This window comes from Amphimedon queenslandica, unplaced genomic scaffold (assembly GCF_000090795.2).
Source record: "Amphimedon queenslandica unplaced genomic scaffold, v1.1 AMPQUscaffold_13487, whole genome shotgun sequence".
Taxonomy (NCBI): domain Eukaryota; kingdom Metazoa; phylum Porifera; class Demospongiae; order Haplosclerida; family Niphatidae; genus Amphimedon; species Amphimedon queenslandica.
This window is the reverse complement of record NW_003546277.1, coordinates 11,863-35,222: the sequence shown is the minus strand read 5'-3', so window position 1 is coordinate 35,222 and position 23,360 is coordinate 11,863. Positions and strand designations below refer to the sequence as shown.

Sequence of the window (23,360 nt, the reverse complement as noted above, 5' to 3'; positions counted from 1 at the left end):
CTTCCTATCACAAGAGCGCTTCTTAAATAGCTGTTTTCTGTGCACGGCAAATCGAGGCTTATTTGCCAGATTTCTTTGTTCTTTATAGTATTATTGTCCATTTCTAGTAGTCAGAAAAGTGGTAAGAGTTAATAAAGGTGGGGGCCGCTGCACTCTTTTTTGTCTGGTGCAATGGTTTCCGCCTTTATATAGACTAGAAAAAATCATCTTGCGTTTTCAGGCCAGTTATACCACCGTGATAAGCTGCCTTCTCCGCTTGCTTTTCAACCTCGATCTCCTCTATGATCTCCTCCTGAGTCCTGACTTTTCTGGTTGTTTTATATTTGCAAATTGCGCATGCCCAGAGCAGTTATTAAAGAGTTTCAACTATCTACCACACCCATTATAAGGTGTGACTGACTAAAGTAAAAATCAGCTGAAAATCAAAATGTCTGACGGTGATTCATGGAAGTTGTATATACTGAGAAAACTAAGAGAAAGGAACAGCAAAGAGACTAGCTGCTTCAAAGAGCTCATACTATCACGTAAGACACAAGTAATACCAACAGCAAATACACTCGTTCTATCCCTCTATCACCAGACGGGCGGCTGTTTGATCAAGTGGAGAACCTAAAGAAGGACATCACTAGACTGGAGTACCAGAACAATGAACTGGAGAGGGTGAGCCTACACTAATGACTCACTCATTAGTGATTATTGATAGGATCTAAGAGAAGGAGGGGGCAGTACAGGAGGAGGAGCTAATAAATTGAACAAACGAGTTGAGGATCTTCAGGAGAGACTCTTAACGAGAACTGATGAGGTCTCTGAGGCTTGTCGGGCAACAGCTGATGTGAGTGGAGGGTATACTATATGTATATGTATATGGGGCATCCTAATGTACAGTGCTAATTTTATGAGGGTTGTAATGTACATGTACATGTACATATATTGTGAGTGAGGTAGTATTACCATACAAGATGATTTATTGGTGAGGAATAAATATTGGTGATTGGTGTTTCTATGAAGAAATCACCAATTTCTTTCCATAGGAAAATTTGCTAAATATTACTCTCACCAATAAATCATCTTGTACAGTATAACTTATTTAAAGGTTGTACATGTACATATATATATGTAACATGTATTGTATTGTACAGGCAATGGTTAAAGTTACTGAACTGTCAAGTCAGGTACGATCTAAAGATGATGAAATATCAAAGAAAGAGACACAGTGAGTTAAAGAAAATTCAGTGAAAGCTATTATTAATTATTGTTAAATGGCATGCATTTACTTTTAAAATATTTATTATTACTGCTACTTTAGGCAGGAACATTATTATCTAAGCCTTTAATTACATTACTATTCATTGACCTCTGTTGTTAGGGAATTCCCCCTGATTACCCTTGTGTATAAACACAACACGTGCTGCCATTGTTTGTAATTAGCTGCATAACATCATTAGCTAATGCTTGCTGCTTAAATATAAATGTTAATGTTCTTGTCATTTTCTTTAGGATCCTTTCCCATTGTTTTCTGGAGAGAGATTACCTGAGAGTGGCAGTGCAACTGGTAGGTTGCTATTATGATTCTCCTTCTCTCTCCCTTTCCCTCTACTTTATCTCCCATTGTTAATTTCCTAATTCATTTATTCCATTGCAATGTATCATTCAATATTAATGTGATTATTAACTGCATGGAGACTAATGGCTATAGCCTACAGCAGGTCCATAGTTCACACTTCATGTATGTTTATCAACAGTGTTTGTAAACAATCTACTTGATATCATGAAAATAATATCTTGTCTGCAATCACTAGAATTTATACCAACATTTTATTATAGCATGCAACACAAAAGAGTATTTCACTCTGTTCTCTCCTTTCTCTCTCTCTCTCTCCATTAGATTATTCTCGTGCTATTAAGCGTCTCCCAACCATAAAAGCAGATCATGGGATACACTTGAGTGCTCTGGTTGATATGGAGGAGACTGATACTGCTCCAGCTCGTAAGGCAGGGGATGAGTGGCAGCTGAGAGGGCCATTGACCTACTTAAGCCGGATTTACAATATGACGCTAGGCCAATGTAACGTCAATTTTTAATCAAAAGCGTAGGCGATTTGACCTTTTCACGCATGCTTCACGCTGAAGTTGAACCAGATTCAACTTCTGCGTCAACATAACGTCAGGACTAGCGTCATATTGTAAATCCGGCTTTACCCAAACCAGAAGAGGTCAGCATCAATAGTAATACAGCTACTATCTGATAGCTACATGTATTGTGTATATGCACCTTGGCACAGTATTCTTCAGTGTCCCCATATTCAGTGGCCCATATATTCATTCTTAGTTACACATGTTTCTAGTTGCATGTGTTCCTATAGTTACACTTTACCCTTGCATGAAAATAGTATGGATATACATTAATCATTGAGACTGGCAAGAGCTACCTTATTCATGACTTTTTTCATTTTCCCATGAGTATATAGTTGAGTACATTTCATTTTTGTATCATTACATGCAAGCTCAGCTATGGATGATTTGAGAGCAATTGAGTCTTGAGAAAATAAGGAATGATATGGAACATAGAAAGAGTACATATGATGTGGAATGTACATAAACTACATATCTACATATGGAAGCATCCAGGATTGCATGCTTCCAGGGAGAGACAAAAAGAATTTGTGCCATAACATGACTCCATCATTAGCATCATTATCTCCTCCTATTAATTAAGTATTCAATAATTGGAGGAATGTGTTGCCAGAAGCTGTTAAACAGCAGCTGTTCATTGCATATTCAATCCTGTTATCTCCTTTTCTCTATCCTCAGCAAGTAGTAAAGATGGTGTCTCCTATTATAATAACTCCGGGTCATGCTGTTTGTCTTAGAGCTCGTCAAGCCTTGACTGACGCTAAGGGAATGTAAGAATAACCACACCCACTGGTTAATTAATAATTATTAATAGTTATCGTTGTACTGGTGAGGAGTGGTTGGTGAGGGATATTGGAGCTTATCTACCTGATGTGTATGAGGAGGTGAGGATTATAGTATAAAGATATAAATCTAGTATGTTGATTGTTATTGTATACAATGTGTATTTCCATGTGTATCAAATTAGATATATATACACATGTACATGTATCTGTGGGACACTTTTCACAAGCTTTAACACATTACTATTATACCTTGGGTTGTTGTTATAACAGTGAATACACCTGTGCTTGATCATAGATTCTCTCCCTCTCCCTGGCTGCATGTCCTTACAGCCACTATAAACACACATTGCAATAACAGCAATCAAACCTCAGACTGAGGTTAAAAGTACACAAAACAATCCTTGCCAGGCTAACATGCATGTACACAATGTATTAATCAAATACTCCTTCTCCCTCTATAACTTCTATATATCCTACAGGAGGTAGTGAATGAGGTCCAGTTGACTGTTTTATCCCACCATCAGTATTGTGTGGTTGTTAATCCTCTTGGTGATGATGGTAGACCACGTCTTGGCTGTAGGGAACTGAGAAAAGGACCCAAGACATTCTTCCTTCATCCTGGTAACTGATTTAATATAGTAATTAAATATTGATTTTATTGTGATAATTGTCACTGTACATGAAGGTAGAAAGGGATTTGATATGTTATACATGTACTGTATGTATGTATGCCCTTTATTTGGGAATGTGCATGTGTGTATTCTGTTTGTTTTGTATGTGACTGTGTGTGTTCTTGTCCACATGTCATGTCATTTATGCATGTTATTCTTTTCTTTCTCTTTTTCCTTTGTTGTAGGTTAGAAGTTTGAGAGAGGGATACAAGATGCTATTTTATTAGAATCTGATGAAGCTCTTCTTGTCACTGCTCAAGAGGAGTTTGATGACATTACTGAAGATGGTTAGTAATGGCCTATGGCCCTATTTACATACATACTGTGTTTGGCCTGGCAGTGGACTGCTGTGTGCGGAATAAGAGGAGAATTCACGACTGTTAGTTTGGCATGCATCATTGGCAATCACATATAGAGAATCTGTTATGATTAACAAAGGATTGACACTCATTCCATTCGTAATATTAATATGTACATTATATGTAGGTAGTAAAGTCCATCGTACCCCTGGTGACCGGTGGATGATTCATGGACCAACTGACTATATACCTAGAACTGAGATTGGGAATATACAGAGGAGGTTAGTATTTGTCAGTAATTTTCATGAAAGTATGAACATCATTACATCAATAATAATGTCAAAATTTAATATCATGCAGTGGTGTGAGTGCTTGTATGGATTGATTGGCTTGTCAACTTCTGAGATTACATACAACTGTTTAGACCACAGCTTAGAGTGGGGTCACATTAAAGAACAAATGACCATTGGAAGGGCTATCAAGTATTTGGGGAGAGTAGGCCACCTCCTACCTATATAATAGTTGTGTTAGGAATGGTCCAAGCCTGAAGTCCACTGTGACAGGCTGATAGTGTGATGAGGGATACTTTTAAGTTATAGTTCCTATCTCTCTACTGTAGGAAGGCTACTCCATTGAATGAGAATGAAGGGATTTATGTTAGAAATGTTCAGTCAGGACAGGTAAACCAATACAGTACAGTACAGTGCTATATTAACACTAACACTGGTGGTGTGTCCAATACAGTACAGTACAGTACAGTGCTATATTAATACTAACACTGGTGGTGTGTCCAATACAGTACAGTACAGTACAGTGCTATATTAACACTAACACTGGTGGTGTGTCCAATACAGTACAGTACAGTACAGTCCAATAGGTTCGTGCTATATTGGGCCCTCAGTCTTATTTACTACAAGCTGCTGAGGAACTGTATGAGAAAGAACTGACTCCACTAGCAGAAGAAATATTAAAGTAATGGTTGACTTGAATTTGAGATGGCTATCTCCCATGAGCTTCTCTCTGCTCCTCTCTGATAAGAGTTGCTGTAAGTTCTGTAACACAACTGCAAAACTGTGAATACACTGAATCATAGGGGTAGGAACAGGGGGGGCAGGAGGGGCTTAAGCCCCCCCCCCCAACTTTAATTGAAGGGGGGCTTAGCCCCTCCAACTTTAAGTGATATACATGTATTACTATTATCAACACTATAGACTTTAGTATAGGTAATCCTTATATGTGTGCATATTGTGTAATGATTCATTTCCTAAAACAATTAATACAGTCTAGCTTCTAAGAACACACTAGTTTTTTTCAGAAATACACAAGCTTCAACATTAGCTTTAGCTGAGCGTAGATTATCGATGTTAAGGAGATTAAAAAACTACTTGCGCTCCACAATGTCACAAGAGCATCTTAATTATGTAGTTATTTAGCATACTCATGAAGAATTTACAGACGATTTATACATCAAGGACATTGCAAAGGAATTTGTTACATTTAATAAGCATAGACGCCAATATTTTGGACAATATTAATTTTAGTACTATGATCAATTGTTAAATCATGCTCCTATGATTGCCAATAAATAATACCTTAGCCCCCCCAACTTTTAGTTTGTTCCTACCCCTATGCACTGAATAATTTCTGTAGTCCCTCCTTCTAGGCCTGTATCCTCTTTATAGCCTTGTGTTCTGGCAGTATTGTTATCATTACTGCAGCCAGGGCTCCTCCTTTATCCAAGCTTGGGGCTATATAGTTAGTATAGGATTAGGGACAGGATGGATATTTTCTGGTGTAACAGTCACCCCAGATATTATTGTATTATATTGATTCTTTTTGTGTTGGTATTGTAAAGCCAACAAAGTATCTCTATTCTTCTCATTGTGTAGGGAGGGTGGTGGTGTTGGTGATGCCAGTATTAGGAAGATAGCATATTTTGATGGAGCTAAAGATCCTTCACTCTTTAAGGGAAATGTAAGAATTATATAATCAGTACATACCTTTGGCTGTAGTTTGCACTCATTCTTTCTCTTCAATATGTTTGCATACAACCACATGAGTACATGCATGTTTATAAAAACAATTTACAGACAAATCTTCTCTTTTCCCTCTCTCTTCTTGTCCTCCTCTTTTTTCATAGAAGCGTGACAAGACTCGTGTAGTTACTTACAGGTGCCCCAGTAACTGTGCAGTCCAAGTGAGTTTTTTTTATATAATGATACATCTGCCTATGCAACACAACACTGACTTTAGGTGTACAATTATATAGAGAAGACAGCTCGTGTTGTATTTGGTCCTGATCTTGTAGTGCTGGATCCTCATGAGAACTTTAATGTCCTCAGCTTGAGTGGTGAGGGGGAGGGGGGAGGAGAGGAGATGAGAGATTCAATTAATCAATTTATTGTTATTTTCAGCTGGTAAACCAAAGAAGGAGAATGCCCTGAAGACTATTTGCCTCATGCTTGGTCCTGACTTTATATCTGACCATATTACAGTAAGTGCTCCCTCTTAGCATTACAATGCTGGCGTCTTGTTAATTTCTCAGTGTAATAAGTGACATCCTTTTCATTCATGTTGCATTTTTCATCATTCTAAGGGTATCATGTATTTGTGCACAAGCATGTGTTGCTCTTATGCAAACCAGTTCTTTATATAAATTTTATAATTTTTACACATTACTTGAAAAAAGAAACACAATCATCATTATAGTCAACAATAATCATCTGCCACATTGAAAACCAAAACACAAAAACATTAATAGTGCAGGAATTCGCTATCCACACAAAGTAGTCTGAAAGGTGATTGATAATGGCTTGTGGTGCAGAGTGTCTTGACTGTCTTCGATAACTCCAACGAGGAAGCTTTTATTATCTTTTGCCACCAGAGTCTGTCCAATTATTCCAGTAACGAGGAAGCTTTTCTCATCTTTTGCTCTTGCAGGTGCTAAATCTACTCCCGGTACAAAGGAGCTCTTGCTCTGCAGATCCCGGGCTACCTGTCTGTAGGCCTGTGCCTGAAAGTCCATCTCCCCGACCTCTGTCAGAAAGTCCCCGTGGAAGTCCACCTCGCAGGCCTCCGTAGGCTCTGGGAGAAAATCGGGGTAGAAATCCACCTCGCAGGCCTCTATAGGCTCTGGGAGAAAATGCAGGTTGAAGTCCACCTCGCAGGCCTCTGTAGACTCTGTCAGAAAGTCGCCGTGGAAGTCCACCTCGCGTGCCTCTGCCAGAAAGTGTTTGAAGTCCACCTCGTAGGCCCGAGGCTCTGTCAAAAAGTCCATCTCGCAGACCGCTGTCTGAAAGTCCACCTCGCAGGCCTGATCTCCCCCTGTCTCAGCTATTGATTTAGCACAGTAGAAGGAGCAGTGGCAAGTATGAGTAGTTTCTGAGCTAAAGCAGGCGGGTAGCCGCCTGTCCATACGACAGCTATAATCGAACTTGGACCAGCAAACTAGTACTCCTAAGCCCTTCAGGCAACTGCTGGTAAGCCTTTATCTCAGAGCAATATCTGTTCAGATGCTGGATCTTCTATCCATTCTAGGAGCTTAGGCTTCTCAAGCATCCTCACTGGCTCACTGCGCATTTCCCCAGTGCTTTATATGGCCTAGTGCAGCGGATGTGGTGCACAGGATATAGTCAGTATATCTATGGTTTATTATTTGAGTTGCCACAGGAACCGAAAGTAAATCAATGTTTGCATCACAAAACGTCATTCCTAGCCACACCCAAAAATGGTGGCAGAATGCAAGCAAACTCTTTCATTGAGCGCTTCTTCACCTCTAAGACCTTTTATTGTCAGTTTTATCCTTGCTTTGGATACTACTATCTTTAATTATCACTGGCAAGACCTTTTTTCTGTTATAAAGCTCACTAAGACCTCAGATACGGAAGATAGCAACCTAGTTATGATGAAGAATAACGGCGATGGAGAAGGCTTTAGACAGGTACAGCAGATGTTTCCCAGTAGTATAGACTGCTAGTTGAATACCTGCTTCTTTAGAGGACCTTATCTGTCTGCTTTTATTTTATAAAATAAAAAACACGAATTGTCTTATAATAATAATAATGAGATGCAAATGATATTCACGAGTGTGATGTAGCGTGAACGTAATGATTCATCATGGCGGCTCCCTTTGAACTAGAGCGGAAGAACCCATTCAGAACCTTCCAGAGTACCTAGAAACTCAAAAATTGGTACCGATTTTCGGAAGAACCCGTTATGCAACTATACCAAGTTTCAGGTTGCTAGCATCAGTAATAAAAAAGTTATAAGGGGTGGTGCTTGGGCAACTCAACTGAAACTGAAATAGACTAACGTAACCGGGATTGGTTACGGACCGGAAGTCAATTATCAGACTCTGTTATTATTCATTAAATTAATGGCAGCAATCAATGGCATCTTAGCAAAATGGCTGAATGTAAATTGTTATAACTAAAAAACCAGCGACAAAGAAAATTCAAAAACAACTTTAAACAATGTAAAAACATGTAAAGAGTCTCTTTATTGTAGTTTCATAGCAATAGAATGTAGTCTATTCCGCTGAGAGGTAAGCAAAAGTCGTACCATGGCAAACTGGTTTTTCTTGAATATTTCCTGAAGAACACTCTGGAGAAACAAGGGAAGTTGCCTAAACAATGTAATAAATTAAGTAACAACATTTCATGACAAAAACACATTCATTGAAACAAATATTTGGGCTACAGAGGTACGCAAATGGAATTTTAGCCGTAAATTGAAGATTTAAACAATTTAAAACAAATATTAACTTACAATAGCCTATCAGAACCTTGAAGCCGCCATTATAACTTTGCAGTAGATTTTTCATAAAGCTAAATACATTTTTAAAAGAGAAAAGAGCAACTTCATACTCCAGACATTGACAGCCGCCATCTTAAAAATCATAACAGAGACTGCAAAAAGTTTTTATACACAAATGATGCGCTCACGTGATCCCGTTGCCAATCCCGGTTATGTTAGTCTATTATATCCCTGACAGTGCAGGTGCATTTAGTTGGCCACACCCTGTGTTGAGAATTTTTCTTGTGACAGAGTAGCCAGCCTAATTAGGCCCATAGGTAATAAATCAAATGCATTTCTGTTTCTGCATAGACATACGTATATCTATGGTTTCTACTAGCAATAGTAAAATAATACCTAAAGGTAATAAAAGTACCTGTAGGTATTATTTACTCTTGCTACTAGGTAGGCAGTGTAATGGTCATACTGTTACCTATTAGAAACAGAAATTGATGAATGTATTGTTCCTTAGTTGTTCTTTTCATTACCTATAGGTAGAGGCATCAGATCATGCTCGTCTTAAGATTGCTGTATCAATGAACAATGAATTCAGAGTAAGGACACACATGGACTATAATATCATTCTCCTCCTCTTAAGGTTGAGAGAGGTAACCCAGAGAGTGAGGCTATGCTGTTCAGTGTTCCAGACTTTATTGGGTTTGCTTGCAGAGAAGTTGGTAAGTCAGCCTAGTATTGTGTATAGTAGTTGTTTGTTATGTATATGTGCATGGACAAGTTAATACAGCAATACTAGTGAAACTTGTAAAAGTGACAAAATAGGAAATCAAGGAAACCTTTAAATCATTGCAATAATCAAATTATTAATTTAATAAAGCCTCCTTTGAATACTCTTGCTTTCATCAATTTATTTGTATTTTTTAATTAAATGCTTTTTGTATGTCATCAAGTTATATGTTTCCCTCTTATCTTTCACAGCTAGTAAAGTGAGAGGGAAGGTTGCCTCTATACCATTTGAACAGTTCCACAAACATTCGGCCGATATTATAACAGCTGCTGTGTTTGGTAAGAATGCTGATGGGGAAGTTAATAAAGAAGTGATATTTACTGCCAACAACCTGGTGAGTTGGTGTAGTCATTAATGCGAACATCATATTTATGCCAACAAGGGACATAAGCAAATTATATCCCTTGGGAGGCGCATAGCTGCTTTCAAATATTATCTATAACGATGCCTGTACTATTGTAATGATATTCATTGCCATGTTTGTTGCAATGAATGAATATCATTCATTGTGTATAATGTGGTAGAGAGAGGCTGACCTATTGGCTTTGGGGACCAGTCATAGCAAGGATAAGCTTTACTCATTACCCTAAACCCTTTATCAACTTGTGTATAGTGGCTTATTTTTATCAGTGTATATAATTGTATTGTGTAGGTGATCACTAATATTTATATTCAAAGTATTGAACCAATCGATCATCATATGAGGGACTCTCTATCTAAATCTGTTCAAATGGCAATTGAGATATCTACCAAGTGAGTCCATGTCTGCCTTATGTGTCTTAAGTGAGACAGATATCTGTGGAAGACAGATACCGTCTCACAGTTCCACTGTGGAATGTCCTTGTTTGTATTATTACACTTATGACTGTATGTTGATGATTTGATTAATAGAGTAAAATCAGCAAGTCGGCCAAGTTATAGATACTAACTATGCTCACAGTTTACATATACCCTACCTTAAGTTACTATTTAAAAACACTATCATACAGTCTTGCTATACACATGTATGTGTAGGTCAATAGAGAGGTCAGCACAGCATGAGGCACAGAGAACTGAACAAAAAGCAAAAGGAGAACTAGAGAGACAAAAACTACAAAATGAAAAGGTAATTATTATGAACATCGCAAAGAATAATGAAAGATATTGTACATGCAGGGGCGTATCTAGAAAGTTAAAAAGGGGGTGGTGAGGGCATGCGTAGTGCACTGCGATTTTGGTCATACCCCTTTTTATCACGGTAAAATGGCGTTTTCCTTCATTTTTGAAAATTACGGGTGGGGTCAAGATAATTTCAGTCATACTGGTACTTCTGACGACTTCTGATTGCTCCTTAAAGCACTGGAAACTGCTGAAATCATGATAAGGGGGCTAGATAACTTTGTTAAGAGGCTTGGTAGTGATGCAAGAGTCCAGGATTTGAGTAATTTTTTCTGAGCCCAGCCATGAGGGGGGTGCTCAAGCCCCCTCAGCCCCCCCCCTTGGATACGCTAGTATACATGTACCACTTTTATTCCCATTAGAATTCTAATGGGAATAAAAGTGGAACTGCATTATCATTTTCATAGTATTTGTTTGCATGTAGGATCTCCTTACATCCTCTTTTTGAGTTTATAATGTTTTAAATTGATTATAAACAAACAGAGCATGGTATAATCATTATTATTGATAGGAGGCAGAGGAGGCAAGGAAGGAGTTGTTAGAGTTACAAGCAGTAGCAGCTGCTGTTGAGAGCTCTGGACAGGCTAAAGCAGAAGCACAAGTAATAAGATAATAAAATGTATAGTGTATAGATTATACACAATTTAACTGTACATGTACAGTGTATGCAATGTTGAGATTGTATGATACAGTATGTAATAGTTGGTACTTGGTAGTATAATTATTTCATTATCTATTGTAGGCTCAAGCTGAGAGACTTCTCATTGAAGGACAGAGTGCTATTGAATGTGAGTAACTATATATAGTGTTGTAGTTATGGGCAATCATGCAAAATCAACATAACTACATTCCAATTGGTGGAAAGTGTCCATCAGACATTCCAATTGTGTTGCCTTGGGCACCTGTTGTATAATCATTTCACACTCACACACCACTCACACATCATGTAAATGTTATGTTTGTATGTTTTAACTGTTTTCTTTTTGTAGTGGCTAAATTAAAAGCAGAAGCAACAAGAATTGAAATGGAAGCTGAACTTACTTGTCAAACTAAAGTTAGTCATTCACTTGTCATTCCTCTATTATCCTTCCTCTCCACTCTCTCTCTCTCTCTCTCTCTCTTCACACACACACCTTCTTTCATGTGTGTCCCCTCTCTATTCCTTCTCTTATGTGTTCCCTTTCTATTCTCTGATCAGATGCAAGAGGCTGAGGTTCAGTTCTTGAGAGAACAGAATGAACTGCAAATAAAGAGAGCTAAAGATCTCAGCAAAATTGAAGTATATAATTATCATTTTGTACTGTTGTTATTGCTTTCAATTTGAAATCATTTATAAGTCTTACTGTATTATCATGATAATTTATGTCAATCTATTGTAATAGGTGTCTTATACCCTGTTCACACTACCCTTCAGAACTGTACTGGAATTCGGTTTTGGGGAAGAATAGTGTAGTTTTATAACAAGTGTGAACATAACTGAACTGCACTGTAACCAAACCAAACCAGGCTAAAGTGGTGCACCAAAATAGGTGCTCTGAAATGGTGTAGTTAAGTTGTGAAGTTAAGTTGGTGTAGTTAAGTTGTGCAGTGTGAACTGCTACCAACATGGTTCTTTATAACCAAACTAATCTAATTAGGTACAGTTCTGTAGGTAGTGTGAACACAGTATAAGTTTAGTACATTGGTTAGTTCTATGGGTAAGCAGACTATATCCCGTATTGCTAAAGCTGGACCAGAATCAAAGGTACACAAGTATATAGTAATACAGTGTTTGTTCACGTTGATTTGTGTTAGTTTATTTATAACGATTCTTCTCTCCTCCTCCTCCTCTTCCACTCCTCTAGGCTCATTTGTTACAGAGTTTAGGTATACAGTCTGTTCTCATTACTGATGGTAAAACTCCAATTAATATGATTGGGAACCAGACAGGTGGCTATACTACTACTTATGCTCCTTAGAAAACTCTTTGAGGAGAAATTTATTATTATTATTATATTATATATTATTTGTGTTAGTCATTAGTTGTTTTTAGCTGGATTTATATAGTTTTCAGAGATATTATTTTCTATTGAACACGAAAATGGGCGGGACTATAACAAAAATTTGAAAAATGCACTACACAAAAAAGTTTAAAATTACCATAGCCGCTTTAAATTTGAATGACAGCATTAAAAAAAAAAAATATATATATATATATATATATGAGGTTGTAAAAGTGAAATAGGAAAATTCGATAATTCAAATAACAGGACCCAGGAGTTCAATAACTTCAATTCTAATCCCCGACAACAACATTTTCGGGGACGGCATTTCTTGGGACAACTAGACCGCCAAGATGATTAGAAGGCACCTCGCCAAACACGGGAAATTTTCCTGTAACAAGAGCGCTTCTTAAATCCTTGTATTCGGTGCATTGTAGATCGAGGCTTATTTGCCAGATTTCCTTCTTTATGGGATTGATCGCTCCACAATTGTAATCCATTTCTCGGAAAAGAAGTGTAGTATCTGTGGCAAGTCTTGACAGAGATAGCTAGAGTCCAAAAAAGCTGCTCCCTTTTTGTTTGGTGCAATTTGTCACCGCCTTTTTATATAGACTAGGGTAAATCATTTTCCCTTCAAAAGGCCTGTATCTGGCTTGCTTTCTCCTACAATTCTCCATTTCATGCAAATTCGTGGCGCCTTTTTTATGCGCATGCGTAAACCAATTATAAAAAGTTATTATATCTAAATAGTTTACCACACCCATTTACCATTATCATTATGTCGGAAGGTGATACTCAGAAAACTAAGAGAAAGGAACAGCAAAGAGACTAGCTGCTTCAAAGAGCTCATACTATCACGTAAGACACAAGTAATACCAACAGCAAATACACTCGTTCTATCCCTCTATCACCAGACGGGCGGCTGTTTGATCAAGTGGAGAACCTAAAGAAGGACATCACTAGACTGGAGTACCAGAACAATGAACTGGAGAGGGTGAGCCTACACTAATAACTCACTCATTAGTGATTATTGATAGGATCTAAGAGAAGGAGGGGGCAGTACAGGAGGAGGGGCTAATAAATTGAACAAACGAGTTGAGGATCTTCAGGAGAGACTCTTAACGAGGACTGATGAGGTCTCTGAGGCTCGTCGGGCAACAGCTGATGTGAGTGGAGGGTATACTATATGTATATAGGGCATTCTAATGTACAGTGCTATTTTGTGATGGTTGTAATGTGTATGTACATGTACATGTATTATTACTGTGAGTGAGGTAGTACTACTGTACAAGATGATTTATTGGTGAGGAATAAATATTGGTGATTGGCAATTTTATGAAGAAATCACCAATATAAAATCTGCCAATTTTTTTTCCACGGGCAATTTTGCCAAATATTACTCCCACTAATAAATCATCTTGTATGGTTTGAGGGTTGTACATGTACAGTAGATATTGTATTGTACAGGCAATGGTTAAAGTTACTGAACTGTCAAGTCAGGTACGATCCAAAGATGATGAAATATCAAAGAAAGAGACACAGTGAGTTAAAGAAAATTCAGTGAAAGTTATTATTAATTATTGTTAAATGGCATGCATTTACTTTTAAAATATTTATTATTACTGCTACTTTATGCAGGAACATTATCTAAGCCTTTAATTATATTACTATCCATTGACCCTCCCTCTGTTATATTAGGGAATTCCCCTCATTACCCTGTGTATAGACACAACTGTAATTAGCTGCATAACATGTTAAGCCCACCATCCACTATTCAACTTTGTGGTTACTTTGATCTTATGGCAACACTGTTGCCTGAAATAGAAGTCAGTTCTATTTCAGGCAACAGTGTTGACAGCACATCAAAGTAACCACAAAGTTGAATAGTGGATGGTGGGCTTAAATGTTCTCATTATAGTCTAATGCTTGCTCCTTAAATATAAATGTTAATGTTCTTGTCATTTACTTTAGGATCCTTTCCCATTATTTCCTGGAGAGAGACTACCTGAGAGTGGCAGTGCAACTGGTAGGTTGTAATTCTCCTTCTCCCCCCTCTCTCTCCCCCTTTCTCTCCCATTGTTCATTTCCCTAATTCATTTATTCCATTGCAATGTATCATTCATTATTAATGTGATTATTAACTGCAAGGAGACTAATGGCTATAGCCTACAGCAGGTCCATAGTTCACACTACATCTATGTTTATCTAACAGTGTTTGGTTGTGTTTAGTTCATAAACAATCTACTTGATATCATGAAAATATCTTGTCTGCAATCACTAGAATTTATATCAACATTCTATTATATATAGCATGGAACACAAAATAGTATTTCACTCTGTTCACTCCTCTCCTCTCCTTTCTCTCTCTCTCTCCATTAGATTATTCTTGTGCTATTAAGCGTCTTCCAACCATAAAAGCAGATCATGGGATTCACTTGAGTGCTCTGGTTGATATGGAGGAGACTGATACTGCTCCAGCTCGTAAGGCAGGAGATGAGTGGCAGCTGAGAGGACCATTGACCTACTTACCCAAATCAGAAGAGGTCAGCGTTTAACAGTAATACAACTACTATCTGATAGTTACATGTATAGTGTATATGCACCTTGGCACAGTATTCTTTAGTGTCCCTATATTCAGTGGCCCATATATTCATTCTTAGTTACACATGTTTCTATTTATTCAATTAGGAGGTGATGCTGTTTACATAATAGCATCATTATAAATTAGTATTACAAATTAGACACAATTACATCCATACTTGAATCGTCCATACCTGAGCTTGCATGTAATGATACACAATGAGTGTATTCAACTATTACTTTGGCTCATGGGAACGTGAATAAAAGTAAAAAGGTGGCGCACTCATGAATGTAAAAATGTGTATCAATGCCATTTTTATGCAAGGGTAAGAAACATAATATTTAGGTATATGGTATGACTTTTAATGATGTCAGGGATGTGTTTATCTAAATTGTGACTTTGTTAGCTTTTGAAAACATGATGTGGTTATTTTGTGAATGGCATTGTGTTTCCTCTCTCTTCCCTTCCTCCTCCACCTGTAGCAAGTAGTAAAGATGGTGTCTCCTATTATAATAACTCCTGGTCATGCTGTTCGTCTCAGAGCTCGTCAAGCCTTCACTGACGCTAAGGGAATGTAAGAATAACCACACCAACTGGTTAATTAATAATTATTAATAGTTATCGTTGCACTGGTGAGGAGTGGCTGGTGAGGGATATTGGAGCTTATCTACCTGATGTGTATGAGGAGGTAAGACTTACAATGTACATGTACAGTGTATTGTATAAGATATAATACAGACAGTATGTGTATGTTGATTGTTGCTTAATTGAATAATGTGAAGTGTGTATTATGTTTGATGATTATCATAATCATTGGACTGCATATCTTTGGTCATAGACAATCTCCTGGCAACTAGACAAGCAATACTCATGAAACAATATACCTTTTATAGTACATGTTTATCATAACAGCTAATGATTAGGCCACTTTCCTTCAGTTCAATCTCAACAAAGAGTAATCAATAACCACCATCAGTCACTATATCAATAACTTAACAAAAATTAAAAACTGATCCTACCATCAGCTGTATTAAAATTGATCCCAATGCCCCAGCAGTCTTACCACCATTTGATTCAAACCCAGCCTCTTACTCAGAAGTAAAACTTGAATTAACAGCCTCTCCCCCTATCTCCCTATAGGTAGTAGAAGAGGTTGATGCTTACACTCTAACACCAAACAATGCTTTACACATCAGAGCCAACTGTAACTTCACTGATCAGTTTGGTAGGGGGAGAAGGATTGGAGAGGAGTGGCTGGTTAAATATGATGACACTGAATCATACATACCTGATGTCACTGAGGTAAGGAAACACTTTATATATTATAACTATACACAACATTATTGCCTGCTCATTTCATAAGTCATAACAACTTCTTGTCACAAGTAACAAGGTGTATCAAGAATGTATTTAGAGTATAGCATGTTTTTTGCATACTCTAGCCTTGTATGGCTCCTTCTTCTCACTCCTACTCCCCCTCTATATATCCTACAGGAGGTTGTTAATGAGGTCCAGTTGACTGTTTTATCTCACCATCAGTATTGTGTGGTTGTTAATCCTCTTGGTGATGATGGTAGACCACGTCTTGGCTGTAGGGAACTGAGAAAAGGACCCAAGACATTCTTCCTTCACCCTGATAACTGATTAATATTAATTAAGTATTGATTTTATTATGATGATTTTGCAATTGTCATGTACACGTACATACATGGTTAATGTGGAAAGGTACATGTATTTGATATGTTATGTATATGCATACCCTTTGTTTAAATAATGTACAAATGTCTGAGTGTGTATGTGTATTTTGTTTTTTTTTGTTTGTGTACTTTTTACCCTTGATGTCATGTATGTGTATTCTTTTCTTTGTTTCCATTTGCAGGTGAGAAGTTTGAGAGAGGGATACAAGATGCTATTATATTAGAATCTGATGAAGCTCTTCTTGTCACTGCTCAAGAGGAGTTTGATGATGATACTGAAGATGGTAAGTAATGGTGACTTTATTGTGATAGATATATGGGTATTATTAGAGAGAGATTAATTGATTTTGTGACAATGGTAGTGGGGAACAGATTGCTGCCCTCTGAATCAGCATTATTGTTGGAAATTATTGTGGATGGTTAACTGAATTCCTGCATGAGCAAATAGTAGAGAGAGAGAGAAACATAATTAGTTGTTTACAATGCAATATTGGTACTGTATTAGGTAGTAAAGTCCATCGTACTCCTGGTGACAGGTGGATGATTCATGGACCAACTGACTATATACCTAGAACTGAGATTGGAAACATACAGAGGAGGTTAATATTCATGTACAGTTCATAAAATCAATTTAATGTCAATTTAACATACTGTTAATTATCTGTTGTGTCAGTGGTTGTGTGCAGCTGAAATATGTTATAGTATGTAGTAAGTGTTGGCTGGCATCCAGCTACCAGTTAGCATAGAGGCAAGGATAGCTAATAATTATTGTAAGTGTAGTACTGCTCAGCTATAACTTTACTTTTACATGCGTGACCTCCAGCACTACCTGTGTTTGCTACTAGTGCAATAACTACACTGGTGAACCACAAATAAAGTTATAGCTGAGCGGTACTGTGTAGATAAAATTGTCTCAGAAACAACCATTGCAGGATTTGCAGCTCACCAGTTAGCATAGAGGCTTGTGAGAGTATGTATAGATTATAGCTATTGTTGACTTGTCTCAGACATGCACCCAGTTAGCATAGAGGCTTGAGGGTCAGCCTTTAAGTGGATAGCTATTGTTGAATTGTCTCCCCAGGCCAGTGTCTCCCCAGACTTGTGTTAGCCTGGGGGGGGTATTCCAAGCCTGAAGTCTATTGTGACAGGCTGATAGTGTGATGAGGAATACTTTAAATCAGTTTTTATCTCTCTACTCTAGGAAGGCTACTCCATTGAATGAGAATGAAGGGATTTATGTTAGAAATGTTCAGTCAGGACAGGTAAACCAATACAGTACAGTACAGTACAGTGCTATATTAATACTACCACTGGTGATGTGTCCAATACAGTACAGTACAGTACAGTACTATATTAATACTAACACTGGTGGTGTGTCCAATAGGTTCGTGCTATATTGGGCCCTCAGTCTTATTTATTGCAAGCTGCTGAAGAACTGTATGAGAAAGAACTGACTCCATTAGCAGAAGAAATATTAAAGTAATGAACATATTGACTTGTACTTAAGATACAAACCTCTGACAGTAGTATTGATAGTATTGTGTATACAATGGCCAACCACCTACATATAACTTATATGTATTCTAAGCAGGCAGGAGCTCCTGATAGCACTCACATATTCTGATTTTTTGTAGGGAGGGTGGTGGTGTTGGTGATGCTAGTATTAGGAAGATAGCATATTTTGATGGAGCTAAAGACCCTTCGCTCTTTAAGGGAAATGTAAGAATTATGTATCTGCCATTATGTAATGATAAAGTAGAGACTACACTATACAGGCACCTACACAGACAAAGACACACACACCACATGAGTATGCTGATAATAACAGAATCTTCAGTCTATGTTCTCTTTTCCCTCTCTTCTTGCCCTCCTCTTTCTTTATAGAAACGTGACAAGACTCGTGTAGTTACTTACAGGTGCCCCAGTAACTGTGCAGTTCAAGTGAGTATATTAATGTCCTTATCACAACTGTGAACTATCATCCTGTTTATACTAGGTGTACAATTATATAGAGAAGACAGCTCGTGTTTTATTTGGTCCTGATCTTGTAGTGCTGGATCCACATGAGAACTTTAATGTCCTCAGCTTGAGTGGTGAGGGAGAGAGGGGGAGACAACTAGGGGAGGGTGTCAATTTATTGTTATTTTCAGCTGGTAAACCAAAGAAGGAGAATGCCCTGAAGACTATTTGCCTCATGCTTGGTCCTGACTTTATATCTGACCATATTACAGTAAGTGCTCCCTTACAGCATTACAATGCTGGCCTCTTGTTAATTTCTCAGTGTAATAAGTGACATCCTTTTCATTCATGTTGCATTTTTCATCATTTTAAGGGTATCATGTATTTGTGCACAAGCATGTTTTGCTCTTATGCAAACCAGTTCTTTATATAAATTTTATAATTTTTACACATTACTTGAAAAAAGGAACACAATCATCATTATACTCAACAATAATACACACAACATAATAGTGCAGGAATTTGCTATCCACACAAAGTAGTCTGAAAGGTGATTGATAATGGCTTGTGGTGCAGAGTGTCTTGACCGTCTTCGATAACTCCAACGAGGAAGCTTTTATTATCTTTTGCCACCAGAGTCTGTCCAATCACTCGGCCAGTAACGAGGAGGCTTTTCTCATCTTTTGCTCTTGCAGGTGCTAAATCTACTCCCGGTACAAAGGAGTTCTTGTTCTGTAGATCCCGGGCTACGTGTCTGTAGGCCTGTGTCTGAAAGTCCATCTCCCCGGCCTCTGTCAGAAAGTCCGGGTGGAAGTCCACCTCGCAGGCCTCCATAGGCTCTGGGAGAAAATCCGGGTGAAAGTCCACCTCGCAGGCCTCTATAGGCTCTGGGAGAAAATCCAGGTTGAAGTCCACCTCGCAGGCCTCTGTAGACTCTGTCAGAAAGTCGGCGTGGAAGTCTACCTCGCGTGCCTCTGCCAGAACTTGAAGTGCTTGAAGTCGACCTCGTAGGCCCGAGGCTCTGTCAAAAAGTCCATCTCGGAGGCCTCCGTAGGCTCTGGGAGAAAATTGGGGTGGAAGTCCACCTCGCAGGCCTCTATAGGCTCTGGGAGAAAATGCAGGTTGAAGTCCACCTCGCAGGCCTCTGTAGAATCTGTCAGAAAGTCGCCGTGGAAGTCCACCTCGCGTGCCTCTGCCAGAAAGTGCTTGAAGTCCACCTCGTAGGCCCGAGGCTCTGTCAAAAAGTCCATCTCGCAGGCCGCTGTCTGAAAGTCCACCTCGCAGGCCTGATCTCCCCCTGTATCAGCTATTGATTTAGCACAGTAGAAGGAGCAGTGGCAAGTATCAGTAGTTTCTGAGCTAAAGCAGGCGGGTAGCCGCCTGTCCATACGACAGCTATAATCGAACTTGGGCAAACTAGTACTCCTAAGCCCTCAGGCAACTGCTGGTAAGTCCTTATCTCAGAGCAGTAGCTGCTCAGATGCTGGATCTTCTATCCATTCTAGGAGCTTGGGCTTCTCAAGCATCCTCACTGGCTCACTGCGCATTTCCCCAGTGCTTTATATAGGGCCTAGTGCAGCGGATGTGGCTGCATAGTTGACCACATCCTGTCTAATCCTGTCTTACTTACAATTTTTCTTGTGACAGAGTAGCCGCCCATAGGTAATAAATCAAATGCATTTCTGTTTCTGCATAGACATATGTATATCTATGGTTTCTACTAGCAATAGTAAAATAATACCTAAAGGTAATAAAAGTACCTCTAGGTATTTTACTCTTGCTACTGGGCAGGCAGTGTAATGGTCATACTGCTGTCTATTAGAAACAGAATTTTATGAATGTATTGTTCCTTAGTTGTCCTCTTCTTTGTATCTATAGGTAGAGACATCAGATCATGCTCGTCTTAAGATTGCTGTATCAATGAACAATGAATTCAGAGTAAGGACACACATGGACTATAATGTCATTCCTCTGTTCCCTCATTTCCTTCTTCTCCTCCTCCCTCTCCTCCTCTTAAGGTTGAGAGAGGTAACCCAGAGAGTGAGGCTATGCTGTTTAGTGTTCCAGACTTCATTGGATTTGCTTGTAGAGAAGTCGGCGGTGAGTCGGCCTAGACTGTATTGTCCTGTATTCATTATGTGTATTATTACCATGCATTTACCGTAAATCCTCAAATAAAAGCCGGGTGCAAATAAACACCGGGTCAGCAATAAAATGGAAGTATAAACACACAAATGTAGCCTATAAATATTATAAATGCCTTGTAGATACTTGGTTCAGCATCCTGACGTCACTTGCTTGAGGTCCCAGGTTCTAATCCCTCTGTTGCCTCACATTTTATTTTCTTTTTTCGAGGTCCAAATGTCATTTTAAGAAATAGACACCCAGGCTTTTATTTGAGGATTTACGGTATACATCTATATGCATACATGTAGTAGTACAACACAGCTCATAAGATTAGCGAAATGAGCAATCTGTTGGTTGACAGGCAAAGTTATTGACCAAGACAACACATTATATAAATTCTTAATTTAATTACTCTTATATCAGTTGTATGTTTCTTTATTTTTCACAGTGAGTAAAGTGAGAGGGAAGGTTGCCTCTATACCATTTGAACAGTTTCACAAGCATTCAGCTGATATTATAACTGCTGCTGTGTTTGGTAAGAATGCTGATGGAGAAGTTAATAAAGAAGTGATATTTACTGCCAACAACCTGGTGAGTTGATGTTGTCACTAATGCAAGCACCATATTTATGCCAATTAGGACATTAGTACATTTCATCACATTATCCATGGTACTGTATAACAATATCAAGAGTGGATAATTTTATTGCCATGTTTGTTGTAACTGGTCATGCATATGTATACATTGGATTGTAGTTTATCTGTAGTAGTGTAATTATAGAATTGCTAGCTCAAATGTGGTAGGGAGAGGCTGGCCTATATTGGCTTTGGGGACTAGTCATAGCAAGGATAAGTTTACTCATTATCCTAGACCCTTTACCAACTTGTGTATGGTGGTTTATCATTATCATTATATAATTGTATTGTGTGTAGGTGATCACTAATATTGATATTCAAAGTATTGAACCAATTGATTATCATATGAGGGACTCTCTATCTAAATCTGTTCAAATGACAATTGAAATATCTACCAAGTGAGTCCACTCTTCATCTACAATTTATATACAGTACATGTATAATGTTATCCACTCTGCCAGCCCTGTTATAGTTTTTTTGAACCTGTCCTTTGTTATGACAAACTTGGGATACAAATGAAACTGTCTCCTGGTTATGATAGTGACTAGCTACTATCATAGTTTGACCACTGCACCTGGCAGGAACTATATAGATTATGCACCTCCCAGTGTGAGTTCAGCTATAAAATCCAATGAGTTATGAGTAATATTGTAATCACTAACTAATAAGTACCATAAATACTCTTGCAATTGGAAGGATTGGCAATCAATCAAAAGCTGACCATGCACAGTGCATTATTGTAACAATTGAGCCTGACTGATAGAACTACATGTACATGTATTTCAGATATTTCATTTGTATCAGTTAGCTATTCCTTCCTAGTTTACTTCTTTCATTATTGTGATGCATTTGCTTGTTATAATGTTACTATGCACAGATCAATAGAGAGGTCAGCACAGCATGAGGCACAGAGAACTGAACAAAAAGCAAAAGGAGAACTAGAGAGACAAAAACTACAAAATGAGAAGGTACAATAATATCAATATGAACATGTAATAAATAATGAGCATACACCATTTTGATTTATTCTCATTAGAATACATGTTTGCTTGTGTTTATAGTATTTGTGTGCAATATGTACTTATTTGGTACTTAATTGTGTTATAATTTCTTTTAGTATCACTGTGTACATGTAGTTGACTATTTGTGTCTATACCTTTCCAATCGATAATGTTTTACTATTTGTGTCTATACCTTTCCAATCGATAATGTTTTATGAAGGGTACCATCTTTGTTATTGATAGGAGGCAGAGGAAGCAAGGAAGGAGTTGTTAGAGTTACAAGCAGTAGCAGCTGCTGTTGAGAGCACTGGACAAGCTAAAGCAGAAGCACAAGTAATAAGATAATAACATTTACTGGGTATAGGTTATGCACAATTACATGTACAGTGTATGCAATGTTGAGATTGTATGATACAGTATGTGATAGTTGTACTTGTAGTATAATTTCTCTATTTCATTTGTCTATTGTAGGCTCAAGCTGAGAGACTTCTCATTGAAGGACAAAGTGCTATTGAATGTAAGTGAGAGTCAGACTTTAGTATAGTACAGTGTTGTGCACAATTGTGGAGATAATGAGGTGCTAACCTCAAAATCAATTCAATAGGCAATATGTGTACCCACTGTCAACCCAGACATTCCAATTGTGTTGCCCTGGGGACCTGTTATTATAATCATGTCACACACACACACATCATGTAAATTGTTATGTTTTGCCTGTTTCCTTCCTTGTCCCTTGTAGTGGCTAAATTAAAGGCAAAAGCAACAAGAATTGAAATGGAGGCTGAACTTACTT

The 23,360-nt window shown here is 38.1% G+C and overlaps 3 protein-coding genes across 8 annotated transcripts in view; all 3 read left to right on the top strand.

Annotated features, from left to right (window-relative positions):
- Window positions 1–12,646, top strand: part of LOC100637325 (major vault protein-like) — a 47,110-nt gene extending 34,464 nt beyond the window's left edge. The window contains exons 12-29 of one of the 4 annotated variants that reach the window (XM_019993817.1): window positions 4,076–4,169; window positions 4,508–4,568; window positions 4,766–4,860; window positions 5,778–5,862; window positions 6,029–6,085; window positions 6,142–6,238; window positions 6,303–6,382; window positions 9,177–9,236; window positions 9,281–9,359; window positions 9,619–9,761; window positions 10,080–10,180; window positions 10,442–10,532; window positions 11,097–11,186; window positions 11,328–11,373; window positions 11,575–11,639; window positions 11,784–11,864; window positions 11,968–12,329; window positions 12,430–12,646. In XM_019993817.1, coding sequence (XP_019849376.1) covers window positions 4,076–4,169; window positions 4,508–4,568; window positions 4,766–4,860; window positions 5,778–5,862; window positions 6,029–6,085; window positions 6,142–6,238; window positions 6,303–6,382; window positions 9,177–9,236; window positions 9,281–9,359; window positions 9,619–9,761; window positions 10,080–10,180; window positions 10,442–10,532; window positions 11,097–11,186; window positions 11,328–11,373; window positions 11,575–11,639; window positions 11,784–11,864; window positions 11,968–12,033 — 1,391 coding nt within the window. In that variant the 3' untranslated portion in view covers window positions 12,034–12,329; window positions 12,430–12,646. Of the gene's footprint in view, window positions 1–4,075; window positions 4,170–4,507; window positions 4,569–4,765; window positions 4,861–5,777; window positions 5,863–6,028; window positions 6,086–6,141; window positions 6,239–6,302; window positions 6,383–9,176; window positions 9,237–9,280; window positions 9,360–9,618; window positions 9,762–10,079; window positions 10,181–10,441; window positions 10,533–11,096; window positions 11,187–11,327; window positions 11,374–11,574; window positions 11,640–11,783; window positions 12,330–12,429 lie in introns of those variants that run through there. The other 3 variants (XM_019993814.1, XM_019993815.1, XM_019993816.1) reach the window with 3 other exon arrangements.
- Window positions 397–2,097, top strand: LOC109580542 (uncharacterized). Of its 2 annotated transcripts, XM_019993840.1 has the most exons (6): window positions 397–524; window positions 581–660; window positions 704–832; window positions 1,140–1,213; window positions 1,498–1,552; window positions 1,886–2,014. In XM_019993840.1, the coding sequence occupies exons 1-6, from the start codon at window positions 428–430 to the stop codon at window positions 1,919–1,921; spliced, it is 471 nt and encodes a 156-aa protein (XP_019849399.1). In that variant the 5' UTR covers window positions 397–427; the 3' UTR covers window positions 1,922–2,014. The 2 variants fall into 2 exon arrangements, with proteins under 2 accessions (XP_019849399.1, XP_019849398.1); XM_019993839.1 differs by lacking the exon at window positions 1,140–1,213 and having other exon boundaries at window positions 398–524; window positions 1,886–2,097.
- Window positions 12,647–13,326: 680 nt separating the features above from the next.
- LOC100637200 (major vault protein-like) overlaps window positions 13,327–23,360 on the top strand; it is a 21,778-nt gene continuing 11,744 nt past the window's right edge. The window contains exons 1-25 of one of the 2 annotated variants that reach the window (XM_019993822.1): window positions 13,327–13,425; window positions 13,482–13,561; window positions 13,605–13,733; window positions 14,035–14,108; window positions 14,539–14,593; window positions 14,947–15,110; window positions 15,631–15,722; window positions 15,767–15,836; window positions 16,289–16,450; window positions 16,643–16,784; window positions 17,028–17,129; window positions 17,351–17,444; window positions 18,047–18,107; window positions 18,230–18,324; window positions 18,480–18,564; window positions 18,730–18,786; window positions 18,842–18,938; window positions 18,996–19,075; window positions 20,683–20,742; window positions 20,823–20,904; window positions 21,380–21,522; window positions 21,864–21,964; window positions 22,444–22,534; window positions 22,811–22,900; window positions 23,039–23,084. In XM_019993822.1, the coding sequence (XP_019849381.1) occupies window positions 15,021–15,110; window positions 15,631–15,722; window positions 15,767–15,836; window positions 16,289–16,450; window positions 16,643–16,784; window positions 17,028–17,129; window positions 17,351–17,444; window positions 18,047–18,107; window positions 18,230–18,324; window positions 18,480–18,564; window positions 18,730–18,786; window positions 18,842–18,938; window positions 18,996–19,075; window positions 20,683–20,742; window positions 20,823–20,904; window positions 21,380–21,522; window positions 21,864–21,964; window positions 22,444–22,534; window positions 22,811–22,900; window positions 23,039–23,084 (1,840 nt within the window). In that variant the 5' untranslated portion in view covers window positions 13,327–13,425; window positions 13,482–13,561; window positions 13,605–13,733; ... (1 more) ...; window positions 14,539–14,593; window positions 14,947–15,020. The remainder of the gene's footprint in view (window positions 13,426–13,481; window positions 13,562–13,604; window positions 13,734–14,034; window positions 14,109–14,538; window positions 14,594–14,946; window positions 15,111–15,630; window positions 15,723–15,766; window positions 15,837–16,288; window positions 16,451–16,642; window positions 16,785–17,027; window positions 17,130–17,350; window positions 17,445–18,046; window positions 18,108–18,229; window positions 18,325–18,479; window positions 18,565–18,729; window positions 18,787–18,841; window positions 18,939–18,995; window positions 19,076–20,682; window positions 20,743–20,822; window positions 20,905–21,379; window positions 21,523–21,863; window positions 21,965–22,443; window positions 22,535–22,810; window positions 22,901–23,038; window positions 23,085–23,360) is intronic. The other variant, XM_019993823.1, reaches the window with a different exon arrangement.

What these genes read in the sequence shown, in the direction of transcription:
- LOC109580542 (XM_019993839.1), top strand. Translation starts at nt 428, where the DNA reads ATGTCTGACGGTGATTCATGGAAGTTGTATATACTGAGAAAACTAAGA. An exon ending in AGAACAATGAACTGGAGAGG is followed by an intron (nt 661 to 703) that starts GTGAGCCTACAC and finishes GATTATTGATAG; the next exon opens with GATCTAAGAGAAGGAGGGGG. An exon ending in CTTGTCGGGCAACAGCTGAT is followed by an intron (nt 833 to 1,497) that starts GTGAGTGGAGGG and finishes CATTTTCTTTAG; the next exon opens with GATCCTTTCCCATTGTTTTC.